Source organism: Choristoneura fumiferana, chromosome 2, assembly GCF_025370935.1.
Source record: "Choristoneura fumiferana chromosome 2, NRCan_CFum_1, whole genome shotgun sequence".
In the NCBI taxonomy this organism is placed as follows: Eukaryota; Metazoa; Arthropoda; class Insecta; order Lepidoptera; family Tortricidae; genus Choristoneura; species Choristoneura fumiferana.
In genome coordinates, this window is record NC_133473.1 from 14,024,013 (window position 1) to 14,040,104 (window position 16,092).

Here is a 16,092-nt window from a genome sequence, read left to right on the forward strand (position 1 = left end):
ATTTGACGCATTACATCAGGTTGGATAAGGTGTCTGTACTTGCGAGAGAAAAGTTTTTCATTCCGCGGAAAGTGCGTGAAGCCATTGAGATTAGTCGTCATCCGAATTTTAACCGGGATTGCGGTTGGTCAGTACCCCCGAGAAGGAAAACCGTTTTAAATACTCGTGCTGCATCATCGGTTGGTGTGAACGTGCCTTTACGGAGCGATGTTGTTAGTGTTGTTTGCTACCCTACATTGGACATTGACAATAAAAATGCGGGTAGTTGTGCGCCGGTGTTAGTTTCGTCGGGCAGTTGCGCGAGCAGAGCGGTGGTGCGTTGCGTAGTGTGCGTGTTGCGGCAGCCGCCGAGTCGCGTGCTCCTGAGAAGAAGGGCTACCAAATAGCCCGAAACATGTCGAGCTAAACTCGGTTTAAGACGTGAGTTATCCGTTACAATATCATTTAACATCTCGAACATATTCATTTTTATTGCTTTCTGCTACTAATGTTAACATTGGACCCTGAAACGCTATTTGTAATGAACCCAAATTAGTTTTTATTGTAGCCTTCTGAAAGTAAGTACCTAATAATGAGAGTTTATATTTTGTGGGGTTCGCAATGGGATAACCTTATTTTGTGCCTGGTTGATGATGATAAAGATAATGAATGACTTTACATTACTAGGGATGTGAAAGGTACGGCTCAAAGTACTTAATTAAATATATCTATATTTAATTAGGTGCTTTTTGTTCTAATCTACTACAATAAGAAAAACATTAAATGAAATAAAACTATCCTAAACTTAAAATACTTACATAAAATAAAAACTAAAACAAGTTAGGCAAGTACTAACAGCCTTATTCATAAAAAGTTAGAGCCTCCTTGAAGCCTCCTTGAAGGCCCGATGCTAAAAAACATGATTCATAAACGTCTGTTAGCGCTAATCAGTCGATCAAGGCTCTGCTAAAGTTAATAGAGGACAGTAGACCCTCCTTTATCTCCCTGCTAAGTCACAAAATGGCCGCCACAAGTTTGAACAGCTGACTTTGACAAGAGCAAAAACCATACCGAAGATATTTTTAGTGAAGGGAGGGTTATGCAAAGATTAAAAAAAAGCCAGGAAAATTTATTTTCAGGAATTTGTATTTAAAAATCCTCTAAATTAGGTATTTATTACTGCTACTTTAACTACTAACAATAAATATGAAAAAAAAAATTAGGATGATTAACATAATTACGGCTTTTTGGACTCAGGTACAACATAAACATGCGGATCGGAAATGGCGGGAAAACAAACATCTCGCTTTTTATTTTGGGTAATTTGCTGTCGCTGCTGTAATTTTTTTTTTAACTATCGATGAGGCCATTTTTTGTCTTTGATTTGTGAAGATGACCAACATAACGCGTCTAATCCGTCTATCAGCAGCTCAACAACTAGCAGACTGCTAGCAAGCGTTTATGAATCATGTATACTTCTTGACAACCGTCTAACAAGCTTAATCAGTCTGCTAAGTAACAGAGTGATCAAACCTCAATAAAATTAAGGTTTTTTTTATGAATAAGGCTGTTAAAGTTTACCCCTAGGCAAGAAAAATGTTTGTGTGTAGTACCTAATTGCTTCTTATAAGATAATTTGTGTAATTTCTTCTTCATAAATAATAATAATAATAATAAAAGCCCTTATTCTCAGACCAAAACGTGATAAAAAAATTAGCTTATAAACTATGTACAAAATAAAATTAAAATAAGTAGTTTAAAATTAGTATTTCTACTTCACCTAATGATTATTTTCGAGACAAGTACTAACCTTTTCACGCGGCTTCACAGTTGAAATTGCTGAACAACATTTGTTATACTTAGGTGATACCTTGGGGTCCTAACGCTTTAAGGGGCTACCCGAGGTTTTCATCGATTTTTGAAAAGTTTTGAATCGTATCTCCTACTTTTGCACTACAGATAGAATTATAAGTCAAACGGTTATCGGTTCTCCAATCTTTTATCTCCATTTTAGTCTACCGGATTTTGAAAAAAAAAATCTTAATTTTGTATATTTCTTTTAAACATTGTCTGAAAAAAAAAAACATTTTTTGACGTGAAAGATCTAACATATACGAAATCTACATATTTGGGTTTGTCTTTGACGTCTCTAGAAACTGGTCGAGGTTTTTTATTTGAAACTAATTAACACAAAAGTTATGGGCATAAAACCAGTTTTTTGGTCTAAAATTGTTCAACTTTGATGCCAAATATCTCGAAAACAATGAACTTTGCAGTAAATATGGGATACTATATTGCTTAAAGCCGTTGTTGATATAATAAGCTACAAACATAATTAGAAAACTAAAGAATTCAGGTCGATGGTCATTGGGGGCATGACATCCCCTTAACACTTTTTAAAGAAATTTGGAAAAGGTTATGATACGTCACAGGGCACCGTCGGCAGGTTCCTCGGATAGAGAATTAGCTTGGCTATTCAAAGAGAAAACGCTGCCAGCATCTTCGGGACCTTGCCTAAGGGGTATTCTTTAAGTAATTTGTTTTAGTTTTACGTTTTATTTTTATTTAACGTAAGCATTTTAAGTTTAGGATAGTTTTATTTAATTTAATGTTTTTCTTAATGTAGTAATAGATTAGAATTAAGTTTGGACATTATTTAGTGTTATTCTATCTTAAATATATAAAAAAACTAATAAAGTTACTGGAACGTTGACAGACCTAGTATCAAAATTACCACTATCCATAACCCATAACTTAGCGTTATTACGATTGAAAGTTGATCATCTGTCTTTGTCACACTAGTTGAAGAAAACGAAGCGGTTGGATCCTAATTTTCAGGGTCGTCTAACCGGATAATGTGAAGTAACCTATCCAAATGTCAAATGCTTTTCAGAACGTTTAATCACCCTCTTAATAAGCTTTAGAATACGGAGCAGAATATTATGGGCGATAATATCCTAATATTAAGCTTAGCTTAGCCTAGTTTCATAGGTATAACGATTAGGGCGATATTAATAGCTTCAATCTGTCAAATGTAATAAAATCATCGTAGACAATAGAGGACCTTCTTTTTTAAAGTCTGTTATAAAGATTACCACACTCTTGTAAGTCGTTTTTGTCTCTACGTTTTTTTATACAACCAGCACTTTCGGAAAGACCATCGTTGCTAAGAAGAAGGCACAGCAAAACTCGGCAAGTCATTTTTTCAACATAAAAATCATATTTAATTCTTTTAAATTTTACCTTAAATATATTATTTATGTTGAGATTTCAAATTGAGTTAAATTTTAAAATAATTAAGTAGTGTACAACGGCAACAGAATCAGAAACCAGACACGAATTGTGCCGGGATACCGCCAAGTTCCACTTCACATCACAAACACACTCACACCTACACTCACACCCACACACACACACACACACACACACAAACACACACACCCCACCCACACACCTGCCCCCCCACACACACATTATTATTATTGTTCTCTCATCTAACACGTCGAAAAAACTTAAGAGTGGAACAAAATAGCTCTAATCTCACTAATTACACTGCTTAGAAACGATACCCTATAAGTTGGTTACTTGGTAGGTATCAACCTGGGATACCTAAGTGATTTAATTTTGCGTAGGTAAACCGGGTAAGTTTATCAAATTAGTTAGTAAATTACCCAAATAAAAACCATTTTGAATTACAAAAAAGATTTTTTTATTTAATCGACTGGATGGTAAACGAGCAAGTGCGTCTCCTGATAGTAAGAGATCACCACCGCCCATAGACACATGCAACACCAGGTGGATTGCAGATGCGTTGCCAACCTAGAGGCCTAAGATGGGATACCTCAAGTGCCAGTAATTTCACCGGCTGTCTTACACTCCACGCCAAAACACAACAGTGCAAGCACTGCTGCTTCACGGCAGGATTAGCGAGCAAGATGGTGGTAGCAATCCGGGCGGACCTTGCACAAGGTCCTACCATCTGCAAATACATAAGACATACGGTCTGAATATTTTTTGTATCAGTGATATTAATGCATCACTAGGGATTTTCCGTGCTCGTAGGCATTAATTTATTTTAACGAATAAGTAATTTATCCTTCGAATGTATATGTTTGAATAAATGGCACTTAAAGTACTAAACGGGTCACGTAACTGTTAATGTTTTCGCGCACGAGAAGTGTTAGCGTGGTCTTTCATTTGCGTGAACATCGGAGAGGAATGGTGTCGCAAGATCTGTTTAAAGCACAATTTTGATCACGTAAAATTCAGACGTTTCTCTATTCTTTGACGTTGCGTTCCTTGCTTTGACATTTCTTAACATCCGTTGTAAAAAGGCAAGAAAATAAACGCAAAACGTTAATGCTGTCTTTGAAATAAATAATTTATCTACTGTAAATTTTGCGTAATAATTTTTGCCCGCGACTTCGATCACTATCTCACGGAAACTATGCAGTATTTTGGCCAATTTCATCCAGTTGCCGTATATACTTATATGTTATTCCCCTTCCCTTTTCTCCAAAACCACTGGGTCAAAAAATAGTCCTCTACTTATTGGCATAGTTACTATAGGTAAAGTTTATAAAGGTTAGGCTACATGAATTAGGTAGGTATAAAATGTATATTAGAGGCACAATTAAAAAATATACCTAAGTTATAATTTTTCGCACGGAGCGCTCTCTACGCAAGATCGACTTGCACTTGTTTGTTTTTCTTTTATATTAAAGTATAGATTTAGTCGTAGTTTAAACTTGTGCAGGTTTTTAGGTGACTCTTAAACGAAGTAAAAAAATTGTTCAATGGGAAGTGGAGAAATAAAGTTCCAGGAACATTTTCATCTCTCATCAAAGATTTGTCGCTGGTTAGCGTTAATTTATTTCTAATGAGTTATTAATCACTTTGACATCCCCGGACACCCCCACGCTCAATTATGTCCTCAGTTCCAACATCTTTTATAACTAAATTAAACTAATACTTAGACCATTCAGTTTTTAAATTGTTTGACAAAGTTTAGTTTTAAGAAACAATACTTATCCTAACCTAACTTAAAGAAGTACAAAATCCCCCAACATTGTCCTTTAAAGTTCAATATCTCAAAAACGGCTGAGCTGATTTTAATGAAACATACTTAGCTAAGAACGACCAGAAGAAAACTCGCTTTCACATAAAAAAAAACGCACCGAAATTGGTTGATCCGTTTGAGACCTACGATGCCATAGATGGACAGACAGACATTGGTAGGTATCAAACTTATAATAACACCTCTATTTGTGTCAGGAGTTAAAACATCAAGTCACAAGCAGGCACGTCAATCATTGTGTGTAACAGTTTAATATATCTACTTAGGTATAATCGGTTTGATTTTTCATTTGTAATATTTTTTCACTATAGAAGAAGCGAGATGCCGAATATTCCAGAAATTCTCTATTTGAGTTATTACAACCTTAAAGACTAAATAAAATATGATCAAAAGATTATTTACTCATAGTAGGTAAACCATCTTTGTTCTTAGGACCCTGTGGGATTCTTCCAGGCAATTACTTCGGTTTCTGCATGCGCTATTCATATTCATAAAGTAATTACGAGGTTTGAATACCTATTTAAAATTACAATAAATGACAAATGATCGACGTTTACTAACACAACTGATTTTAAAAACAGTAGTCTTATACAATACAATGACTCTTTATTGTACACTACATAATAAACAGTGTAGAGCAATAGTATACTCCGTGATACAGACAATATTGTAACTTATGCGTGTACGTTACCTAGACGTAATTTTTGCAATCCCATAGAAATATTGGGGTAAAGAGTAGCTGTGTCGTTCCAGATATCCAGCTGTCAAAATATGAAATTTAATTCAAATCCGTTTAGTTGTTATAGCGTGAAGAGTAACAAACACACACATACACGTACATTCACAAACTTTCGCATGTTTTACCAAACCAGCTTTTCCTGCGACTCCGTTTCTACAAAATTAATTTATCGCTATCTGGCGGGATTTATGCAATTTTCCGGGATAAAAACTATTTATAGGTATCCTTCCCAGGTTCCCAGGGTCTCAAACCATATTCGTAACAAATTTTGTTCATATCGGTTGTGTGGTTTAAGCGTGAAGAGGAAACAGACAAACATAAATAATTTGGCATTGATATTAGTTAGGATATTACTTGGAAAATAGGAATTATATTATAATTCTGCTACTTACAAGTGGTGAAAGAATTTCCTTGTTTACTTCGAATTTTACCTTCCACAAGTTCACGAACCTAACAGAAATTCAATTTGACAATAAAAATTCACGAATCCCTTTGCACTTAAAAAGCTCTCTTATCATTACGAGTACAGTACTACGTGCAGTTGAGTCATCCGTAAACAGCAACTTTTCAGCAAAAGCTGGCTGTAATCAGTTTCAGTTGTTTGCGAACCACAGAGGTCGATGCATGTTCCTCGCCTGACGCCGCGCCAACTTTTCGACTCACTCGTGGGATAAAGTGAAATTCTAAGGAAAGCTCAGTAATTAAGCGATAAATTAGTGGCTTTGTTTTCTTGTGCTATTTTAAAAAGTGGATTGCGGAAATAATTTGAAAACATTTTGGAAAAGTTGAGGTGAGATTTATTAGACTATCTTTTAAAGAACACGCTTCTCTATAAGATTTAAACGACTCGACTTAAGTAAGTTTGAATTTAATTTTGCTGACGATTTATTTAACTTAAATTGTTGTATTGATTGTTTTCTTACAATAAAATTATGAATTTTGTTTTTCATTTCTACATCAGACAATAATACGAAATTGGCATAATTGCACAGGAACTGCATAGTTTTTATTGATTTTTATAACGTATCGATGAATACATGGAAGCGCTTCTTTTAAGATATACTTCTACGATACTATGTATTTGATAGCTTGCGGCAAACGCTTACGTGTTGAGTTGGTATACGAAAAAACAGGCATTAAAATGATTAGGAAGTACTTACTTTATTCTTTAGAATTTTGTCTTAATTGCTATAAATACTACCTAAGTTAATTAATTCTATGGGATAACGATCTCTTGTTGCGTCACCCATCACGTTGTTACTTACTTACTATACCCCTAATAATGTATGAAACATTTACCCTCCGTATTATTTCCTTTTTGTAACTATAAATGCTTGAATCATTTTCCTCGTAAGCATAGAAGGCCTAATTACAGTTCGTCTGGAAACTTGCCATAAGAATTTTTCGGCTGTCCAGACTTAGAGGTCAGAGTCTCCTTTGTGTATGTGTTACATAAGTCTTCGCCATTGCAGATTATTTATTTATCTAGTTTGCCGCATGACACTTTAAATTTGAAATCAGGTCACTTGTAAATATGCATACGGTTTTAGACCAATTTAGATTATCAGTTTTCCATGAATGTGGAATAAGTAATTCTAGTTTGTTATAAAATCTTTATTATGTATGTAAATTGTAATTTCTGAGACATACTTATTGAGATTAGAAATTGTTTAGGTTCTGTTAGTATTTTCATCAGCCTGCATTAAAAAAATTACCTAATATTGTCCATGAAATGAACCAGAGAACTAAAATTTCATTTAATACATGCATACTAGTAACATATTTAACTGAACTAACAAGATAAACCCAATTGAAAGAGTAGCAACACTGCTGCAGAGTATTATTTCAATTGATATTTAAGTGCCGCGTGTGATAGAAAACACTACAGAGCTGTTCTAACTGGATGAATAGTTGCTCAGTATTATTTATTTTTAGTCTTATCGAGGTCAGATACAAAAGATTTAATCAATACTTCATTGTCATTATTACTAGCCCAAAGATACTACTGCTGGATAAAGACTTTTCTCCAAGAGTCACAAGAGTTCCTTAGTTCACCTTGTGGACATACGAAGGTATAGACAAAGAATACTTACATATATTTTTTATACATTTTAAATTGCCACATCTACGTCCCACAGCTGGGCGCAGGTTCTCTCTCACAATGAGAGGGCTTGGGCAGTAGTTCTCAAGCGAGCCCAATGAGGATACGGAACTTCTCATACACTATAAAATTGTTTTACAGTTGTATTGTGGGTTTTGTCAAACCATGTGTCTTTAATGAAAAGTTAATTGTAAAATAACAAATGTATAGCGAAATAAACCTCGATAACTCACGTCTTAAATCGATTTTAGCTCGACATGTTACAGGTGTTATTTCGCACATAAATTCCGAAAAAAATAGAGGTTCAATTAAAGCCCGGGCTGGAATTAATGATCTTTTGCTTGAGAGACTAATAGGTCAAACCGGGTGCCCCTTATTTCGCATAACATTAATTGTCCTAATATGAATTCGCATAAAAGATTTGGCATAAAATAATTGTTCGAACTTGCATAATTATAAAGAAGCATAACACTTATTTAGCATAATAATGAATCCGCATAATTGAAATATGCATAACAGTATTAACTATATCTTAAAATTAATACGCATGATTTTATCAAACGAGTGAATTAGCTTGTTCTGGGTAAAATCGACTTCAGAAGAGAATAATAATAGATATTTTCACATAGTAGTTCACTTCTGAGATCTAATTGAATTGAATAAATAAAACAATAATCATTTTACTTTTAGTAATAATTTATCACTTATTGTAACACTTTATATATTATTTGATAAATAAAATTTACAATTTCATAAAAATTATCATTTTATGTTTAAGTATACTCTTATATACTTATGCAAAGTAATTTTATGCTAATTAAACTTATTGTTAAGCCAATCCACATTATGCGCATTTACATTATGCGTTTTCAGTTATGCGAATTAATATTTATGCGAAATAAAGTTATGCCATTTTCAATTAGGATTATTAATTTACGGAATTTATATAGACCTGGTCAAACCAGTAAGCTAACTCGGCTTTTTTAAATCGTTGTATTGTTCCTCTAGTCTCAAAGAAGCTACTTCTATCTACTTCTACGATCTACTTGAAGTTTGCCCACAGTTTCCACCATATTACAGAGTTAAATCTGTGCTAGCTAGACGCTAGATTTGCTTGTAAATAAAAAATAAAACCTACATCAAGGGGTAATGAAAAAAGTTGCCGCAGCGCGTGATGTGAGTAGTAACGAGCAGCACGCACGTCCACCGACTTCCCACAAAGCCAGCCTACGCCACTGTCCGATAAAATTATTAAACTTTTTATTACGAACACGCTCGTGAACTGATTTATCGCTTTTAAACTGATTGGGACACTAGTGCAAACGCTTATCCAATTTCGTAATTAACAGTCATGAATAACCTTAAAAGGTTGGCCGTAAAATCGCTTATGAGAAATAAATGGCTACCGGCGATTTATGAATTGCCGCGCGGGAAAATTTATTTGAAACAGTGTTAAATAATACCGTAATTATGATGGAGAGTACGGCACGGTACGCTATGATGTACGGTACGTACAGTACGAGTAAGGGTGGTTAGAAAGAGTGAAAGATAAAATACAAGAGATATAACTAAAGTTTTTAACAGATGGAACGCAACCATGCATTATCATACGTGCCCAAGGCGATCACATAAAAGGATCTGTTCGACTTAAGTTAAACATTGAAGGTTTTTTTTTACATCATCTATGCTTTGGGGAATCACATTTCGGGGCCTGGGTCGGATGTGGATTTCAAGTAGTGTGATTAGTAGATTTTACAATAGAAGCGCACTCACACTTTATTTGTTGTAGTCTAGTTTGTTCAGCTAAATTCTGTCCGTACGTTGCCACCAGTGGGACAACGTTTAAAGCAATGTACCTAAGCCATAAATTTTGCCTACATTTCTGAAACTTTTTCTGAGTGGACCTTAAAATGTTGAGAGTCGGCTTAAAATTTATGGATTTAATTAAAAACTTTCAGCGCTACACACCCTAACTTTATTTGTAACCAACTCCTAACATCATTTGCTGGACTTTTACTACAAACAGAAACGTCCGCTCTGTACGAATAGTAGAGACTTAATCTAATAAATTCCGGGAAAACTGTGATCGATGTTGAATTTGTTGACGAAGTTTAGGTCTTACCTACCAATGTTTTACTTATTTACCACTTGGCGACATTGTTTTAGTGTTCATTCATCAACAAAGTGCTCGACTCACTTGAAGAAAATGAACCCTGTCTCATATACCAAACATATTAGATAGATATTTATCATCATCATATATCAGCCTCTCCATCCATATAATGTACCTCCGAAGCGGCCTGCATCCACCACGAACCCACGGCTTTAACTAGGTCATGCGTCCATCTCGTTGGTGGACGTCCTACGTTGCGCTCGCCTATTCTCGGTCTCCATCCAAGAACTTTTTTTGGATATATTTTAGCGTTTTACATTTTTTTTTCCTAAGAATTTCTATCTGTGAGTTTTCTTTTAACTTCGGGCAGTTCTGTATCGCATGCCAACTAGGATCCACATACTTAATATCAGCGTCGAGTCACCTTCCGTGACCTGACAAATGCTGAATGGATTCCTTTTTCATAACAAACGTACTTAGATAGTTATTGGAATATTTGTTACTTCCTAATTGATTATGTTAGTTATGAAATAAATGTTTCTTATTCTGATTCTAATTCCTATTCTCGGGCTCAGGGTGACAGTCTTTCTCATTACTTTCTTAACAAAAGTGCGTCGACAGATTTTTAAATGTCTGTCACCTTTCCACTTCATCCACTCTCTTATGTGGTCCACTGTGCTACTCGTATCTGGTCTGCAGGCCTTACTATACATACATGTCTCAGACGTGTCTTATAGTAGGTCAATTTTAAAGTATATTATGCTCTACTTCCAATACTACAGCAGTGCTTATTTCGAACAACCAATAATACGGGCTATTTTTTTCAGATGATCTCAGCGTATTCTTTACTCGGACGTCAATGACATTAAAACATGCTAGTGCAAGTGCAAATGAGGACTACGTGACACAAACACAATGTGCAAAGGCGTGAACGGCGTGACATGGGAGACGGAATCTCTTATGGGCATTCCCAAGCCCTCGCCATGGAGTCGCTTCTGTCCGAGATCTGCGATGTCCCATGTCGGCTTGCTTGTGGCGCTTATGCTGTATACTGCTGGAGGGGGATTGGTAAGAGAGAAGAAACTGTACTTACCGTCGCACTCATAATCATTAATCACGATGAGATGATGATGAACCGCCACACTCATAAACGTCAAAATATGCATGGGTATCACTCTTTTTTTCCATTAAATTACAGATGTAGTGAATAATTTGAAGTTCGTATATTTATCTTGCTTTCTTACTGATGAAAGTAATTGAGAAATCAAAATAAATACGAATATTATGCGCCAAAATACGATGGAAACACATTTAATCAATAGATCTGTACTAGCTGACGGACTTAAATGATGCGAGCAATTTCATGATGTAAGTCCCGTGGGGATGAAATATGGCCTATATAATTCGCTGAATATTATAGCTTTCTATATAGCAGAAAGTTACAATCAAGCACACAATCATGTTTATTGTCTTTAAAATTTTTAGAATTATAGCTGTTACCTGCGACTTCGTTTGCGAAGAATTTGTTTATACTTCTTGTATTTTATAATTTTCTGGGATAAAAACCATCATATGTCCTTATAAGTGTCTTAAACTGTCTCCACACCAAATTCGGCTCATCACGTGTTCGGTTGAGTACTTTGGGCGTGAAAGTGTAACAAACAAACATATTATGACGTCACCAACGTATAATAATGACGTCGTCGGGTGCTAAGACTTAAATCGCAAATGTAATTTTCTTAGTAACTATCCTGATTTATACAAATTACTAGCTTTTGGCCGCGGCTTCGCCCGCGTGGATTTCGGTTCTTTTTCCGGGATGAAAAGTAGGCTATTGTCACTCTCTGGCCCATAAACTATCTTCATGCCAAAAATCACGTCGATCCGTCGCTCCGTTTCGACGTGAAAGACGGACAAAAATACAAACGTACAAACATACACCCTTCCGCATTTGTAATATTAGTATGGATCTATGACACGTTTCTTTCTCAATCTTTCACGGCGCGTCGGAACAGAGCAAGAGACAGCTTGACATTTTCAAACTCGTAATTAATGACATTCTTATTATAGTCCGAAAACACGAAACTTCTTCTATGATAGCAGCCAAGTTTTTACAAAAGTGAAATTTACGTCAAAATGTAGAAATGTATGTAAGTAGTTAAATACCTTTTAGCCAATTTGTTGATAGGGACATCCTTTTATATTTGACAATTTAGAAGATGGAACCAGACGCGGCGAAAGCTTTAATCAGATCTAAAGCCCGTCTAAAAAGCTTTGTTTTACTTATTTCATTTAAAAGTGAATACTGTTTGAGCTGAATGATGATGAGCTTTAGTTAAAACTTGTAAATAATCTCTTATAGCACTTTTTCAAGTCAGTGACTCGATACTAGGTTTTGTGAACTTTTGTGCCGTCGAAGGCAAAGATAATACATATCTACAAATCTTATCTTTACACTTTAGTACCTTGTCGTCGTATGCGTTCTGAAAATTTTATATTTCTATACAAAAGTTCAAACTCAAACACGAGCTGACTCCGAGTTGCGACAACTTAGTAAAGTGCAAACATATCTTTGGCCTCAAATTAACCAACAACATTGAAATCCTGTATAGTAGAGTGGAGTACAAAACATCGACTGAGTGGAATGCGACTATTTTCCCTTATTTTTTCCCGAATTTTGACCAATTTGGACGTTTCAAATTTGGCACGCTGATATGCCTAGAAATTTCGTGATCTGGCCGATTTTACGATCGGCCGCCGACATATTATAATATACCTAACGTCAATTTTTTGCTCGACACCTAATGTTTGTTATTTTTCAGTCTTTGCAAAAAACTCCTCTTAATAAATCAAAAACAAGAATACCTACAATAATCTTCCCTTCTTCCCACCTTTTATAGGAGCAAAGTAAATACATCTTTTAGTCGCTGACTGCACGAACAAATGGTAGAATCAAAAACTTTGTAGCGTTCCGTTCTCTTCTTACATTTTATGACACAAATAAAGTTAAAACAACGGATGCCAGCGTTGAAAAACAATAAATAAAATCAAGTAGGTTAAAAATTGTGGAGGATAAGTTTGTCGTGCCAAAATAACCAAAAATATAAATTTACAATATTGGCAGTGATCCTTCCCGGGTCGTTACTCCGTGCAGTGGGCGTGAAAAAACGAAGCTTGGATATAAAATTAAAACCGAATTTCCTTCAGTTTCAAGACGCAATGAGGGCTATCGCGTATGAATTGAGCTTGCTTGACCATTGTGATTGAGCTTTTTATATTCAACATTTTCCCATTGGAAATCGACTTCCTCGTGGATATTTCTAGTAGGTAGTTAGGTACAGTCAAGTGCAAAACTAAGTATATATTTGAACCACTCAAAAATATGTTACTGCGGTCTTATTGCGTCGGAATATGAGTCGGTTGTATTTATTTTTGAAACTTTGAATAAGTTCATATTTTTATACTTGACAGTACCTTACCTACACCTACTTTGAAATTAGTGCGATGTGTTTTTTGTCTTTTTTTTTTTAAATACCCATTGAAATATTCCCAATCCAATGAGGGCTATCGCGTATGAATTCGCCACTAGAGGCGCTAGTGTAGCGTGAGGTCTCCGAAATGTCAAATCTCATAGTTTTTGGGTGAGCCCGCGGGTTTATTTATAACAAGAATAATTTTGTGAATATTTTGAAATTAATTATGGCAAATATGCGTTCCGGGGCAATGAGTGTCTGTGTTTTGAGACAGTTTTGTCTTTCGGAAACCTTTGTCCTCCCTTTTTTCCGAACAAAACGGGGACTATGCAACACTGTGGCATGCTCGATATTTTTATGGTACGGTTTTAAGGTGTATTAAATATGATTTTAATCTAAACTTTGTTTTCACGCCCGTAATAACAGACTTTGAAAGCCATACTTAAAAACCTCACGCAACAGTGCACCATCTAGTGAGACACAAAACGATAGCCCTCATTGACTCAGCCCTGAAAGAATGTTGGATTTGCATCAATTACCTACATAATACTGATAACATTTTAAAATATATTTTGTTAGTTGCAAGCACGTTACAAGTATAAGAATACGCAAAAAACAAGCCAAGTGAGAGACGTACTTGCGCATCGAGAGTTCCGTACAAATTTGGAGGTACAGTCACTAATTATCTGACACAACACAACAAAGCAAGTATAAAAATAAATCTGATAAGTCCATTCACAGGGCCGGTAGAATGAGGGCCAATTGACAGAAGAAATATCGCTATTTGGCGTTAGTTTCGTGAGGTTTTTTGACGTCACGGTCTTGCTTGTAATTATAAATAACTAAATGAGCCAATGAGGGCTATCGTTTTTTGTCTCACTAGATGGCACACTGTTGCGTGAGGTTTTTAAGTATGGCTTTCAAAGTCTGTTATTACGGGCGTGAAAACAAAGTTTAGATTAAAATCATATTTAATACACCTTAAAACCGTACCATAAAAATATCGAGCATGCCACAGTGTTGCATAATCCCCGTTTTGTTCGGAAAAAAGGGAGGACAAAGGTTTCTGATAGACAAAACTGTCTCAAAACACAGACATTCATTGCCCCGGAACGCATATTTGCCATAATTAATTTCAGATATTGCAAAATATTCACAAAATTATTCTAATTATAAATAAACCCGCGTAGCTCACCCAAAAACTATGCGATTTAACATTTCGGAGACCTCACGCTACACTAGCGCCTCTAGCGGCGATTTCATACGCGATAGCCCTCATTGGAAGCAAAGCAAGACTGTAGCATCAAAAAAACCTCACGATACTAACGCCATCTAGCGATATTTAGCCTGTCAATTAGCTCTCATGGAGCAGGCATTTTTGCACGCTCCGCGGAGGCAGATATTAGTGCAGATGACACGGCACCTACAATATCCAGTGTTAACTGAGCTGAGCCCTACTCTTAAGCACACTTTTTTAGTTTGAAAAAATAATAACAAAAGGATATTATTCTCACGAATTACTGCTACAAACGGTTGTCTATAATTTCCTGAGTTTGTTACGATTGGTCCAGATCACGTCTCCAGAATCATTTAAATACAACATACTTCAAATAGAACAAGTACAGTCGTGGAAGTGTTTTTGCTTGCTCAGTGTTATCAGTATGTGCTATGATATATTCCGTCATAATGTCATTCAAAAAGGTGACATGCTTATGGTAACATGTGCTTGCAACGTGTAAAGGAATTTATTTAAAAATTGGTTAACCTTTTCATCCCGCCGCTGTACTTCAACGTAATTACTATTAATTACAATATTTTTTTCACACCTCTCCTTCAGAAAAGTAACTTTTCCTCCCTGACGAGAGGGAGCAACGTTCAACTTTTCTGTTCAAGGCTTTTCTAAGTGTTTTGTTGCAAATGCCATTTTTTGAAGTTGATAATTGTAAAGCCACGCCATTTTCTATGCTGGTTGTTCTTTAATAATATTTAGAATTCTTTTTTTCAAGTTTCTTAATGCTCGGTGTGAAAAGTTATATGAGCCACTCGGGAGCAAAATTATTTTCATCTTGGGCGTTAACACTTCTACTTTAGAATCCCTCGCTACGCTCAGCATTCTATTGTAGAATCCTTCGCTACATTCTGGATTCAATGTACGGCCTCTCCGTAAATACACCATTTTGCTCCTTGTGACACATAACTATTGTCGCTGTTAACCCTTAATAAGGCCCCATTTATTGAAGCATACTACCACAGAATCAATAGCAGCTATCGAATACATACCTGACAAAGGATATTTTTTGAAGCCAGTAGTATTTTCAATAATTACAACTGTAATTAATGTAAATTGTAACTCATAATTAATACAATAAGGTTGAATTTCCAATTCATGTGGTCACTAAATCGCCTCTACCTCAAGGGTTATAATTAACATTGAAAACATTATACTTGGTTTGGATAGGTATTTAACCCTTTACCAGGCCCCTTAGAACTAGCGTGTCTTCATACGTACTTTATATACTGTTACAACCGTATTTAACGCCTTTTAAAAATGTATTTACGAAAGTCGGAGATGTTCCTTTAAACCAGAAATAAAAATGTGGGTTACGGTTA

At 35.5% G+C, this 16,092-nt stretch overlaps 1 protein-coding gene across 2 annotated transcripts in view; it reads left to right on the plus strand.

The window, feature by feature from the left end:
* The first annotated feature begins 314 nt into the window (after positions 1-314).
* The window catches only part of LOC141444107 (TWiK family of potassium channels protein 7), a 37,654-nt gene continuing 21,876 nt past the window's right edge, over positions 315-16,092 (plus strand). The window contains exons 1-2 of one of the 2 annotated variants that reach the window (XM_074109546.1): positions 315-420; positions 10,837-11,077. In XM_074109546.1, coding sequence (XP_073965647.1) covers positions 10,925-11,077 — 153 coding nt within the window. In that variant the 5' untranslated portion in view covers positions 315-420; positions 10,837-10,924. Of the gene's footprint in view, positions 421-6,407; positions 6,586-10,836; positions 11,078-16,092 lie in introns of those variants that run through there. The other variant, XM_074109540.1, reaches the window with a different exon arrangement.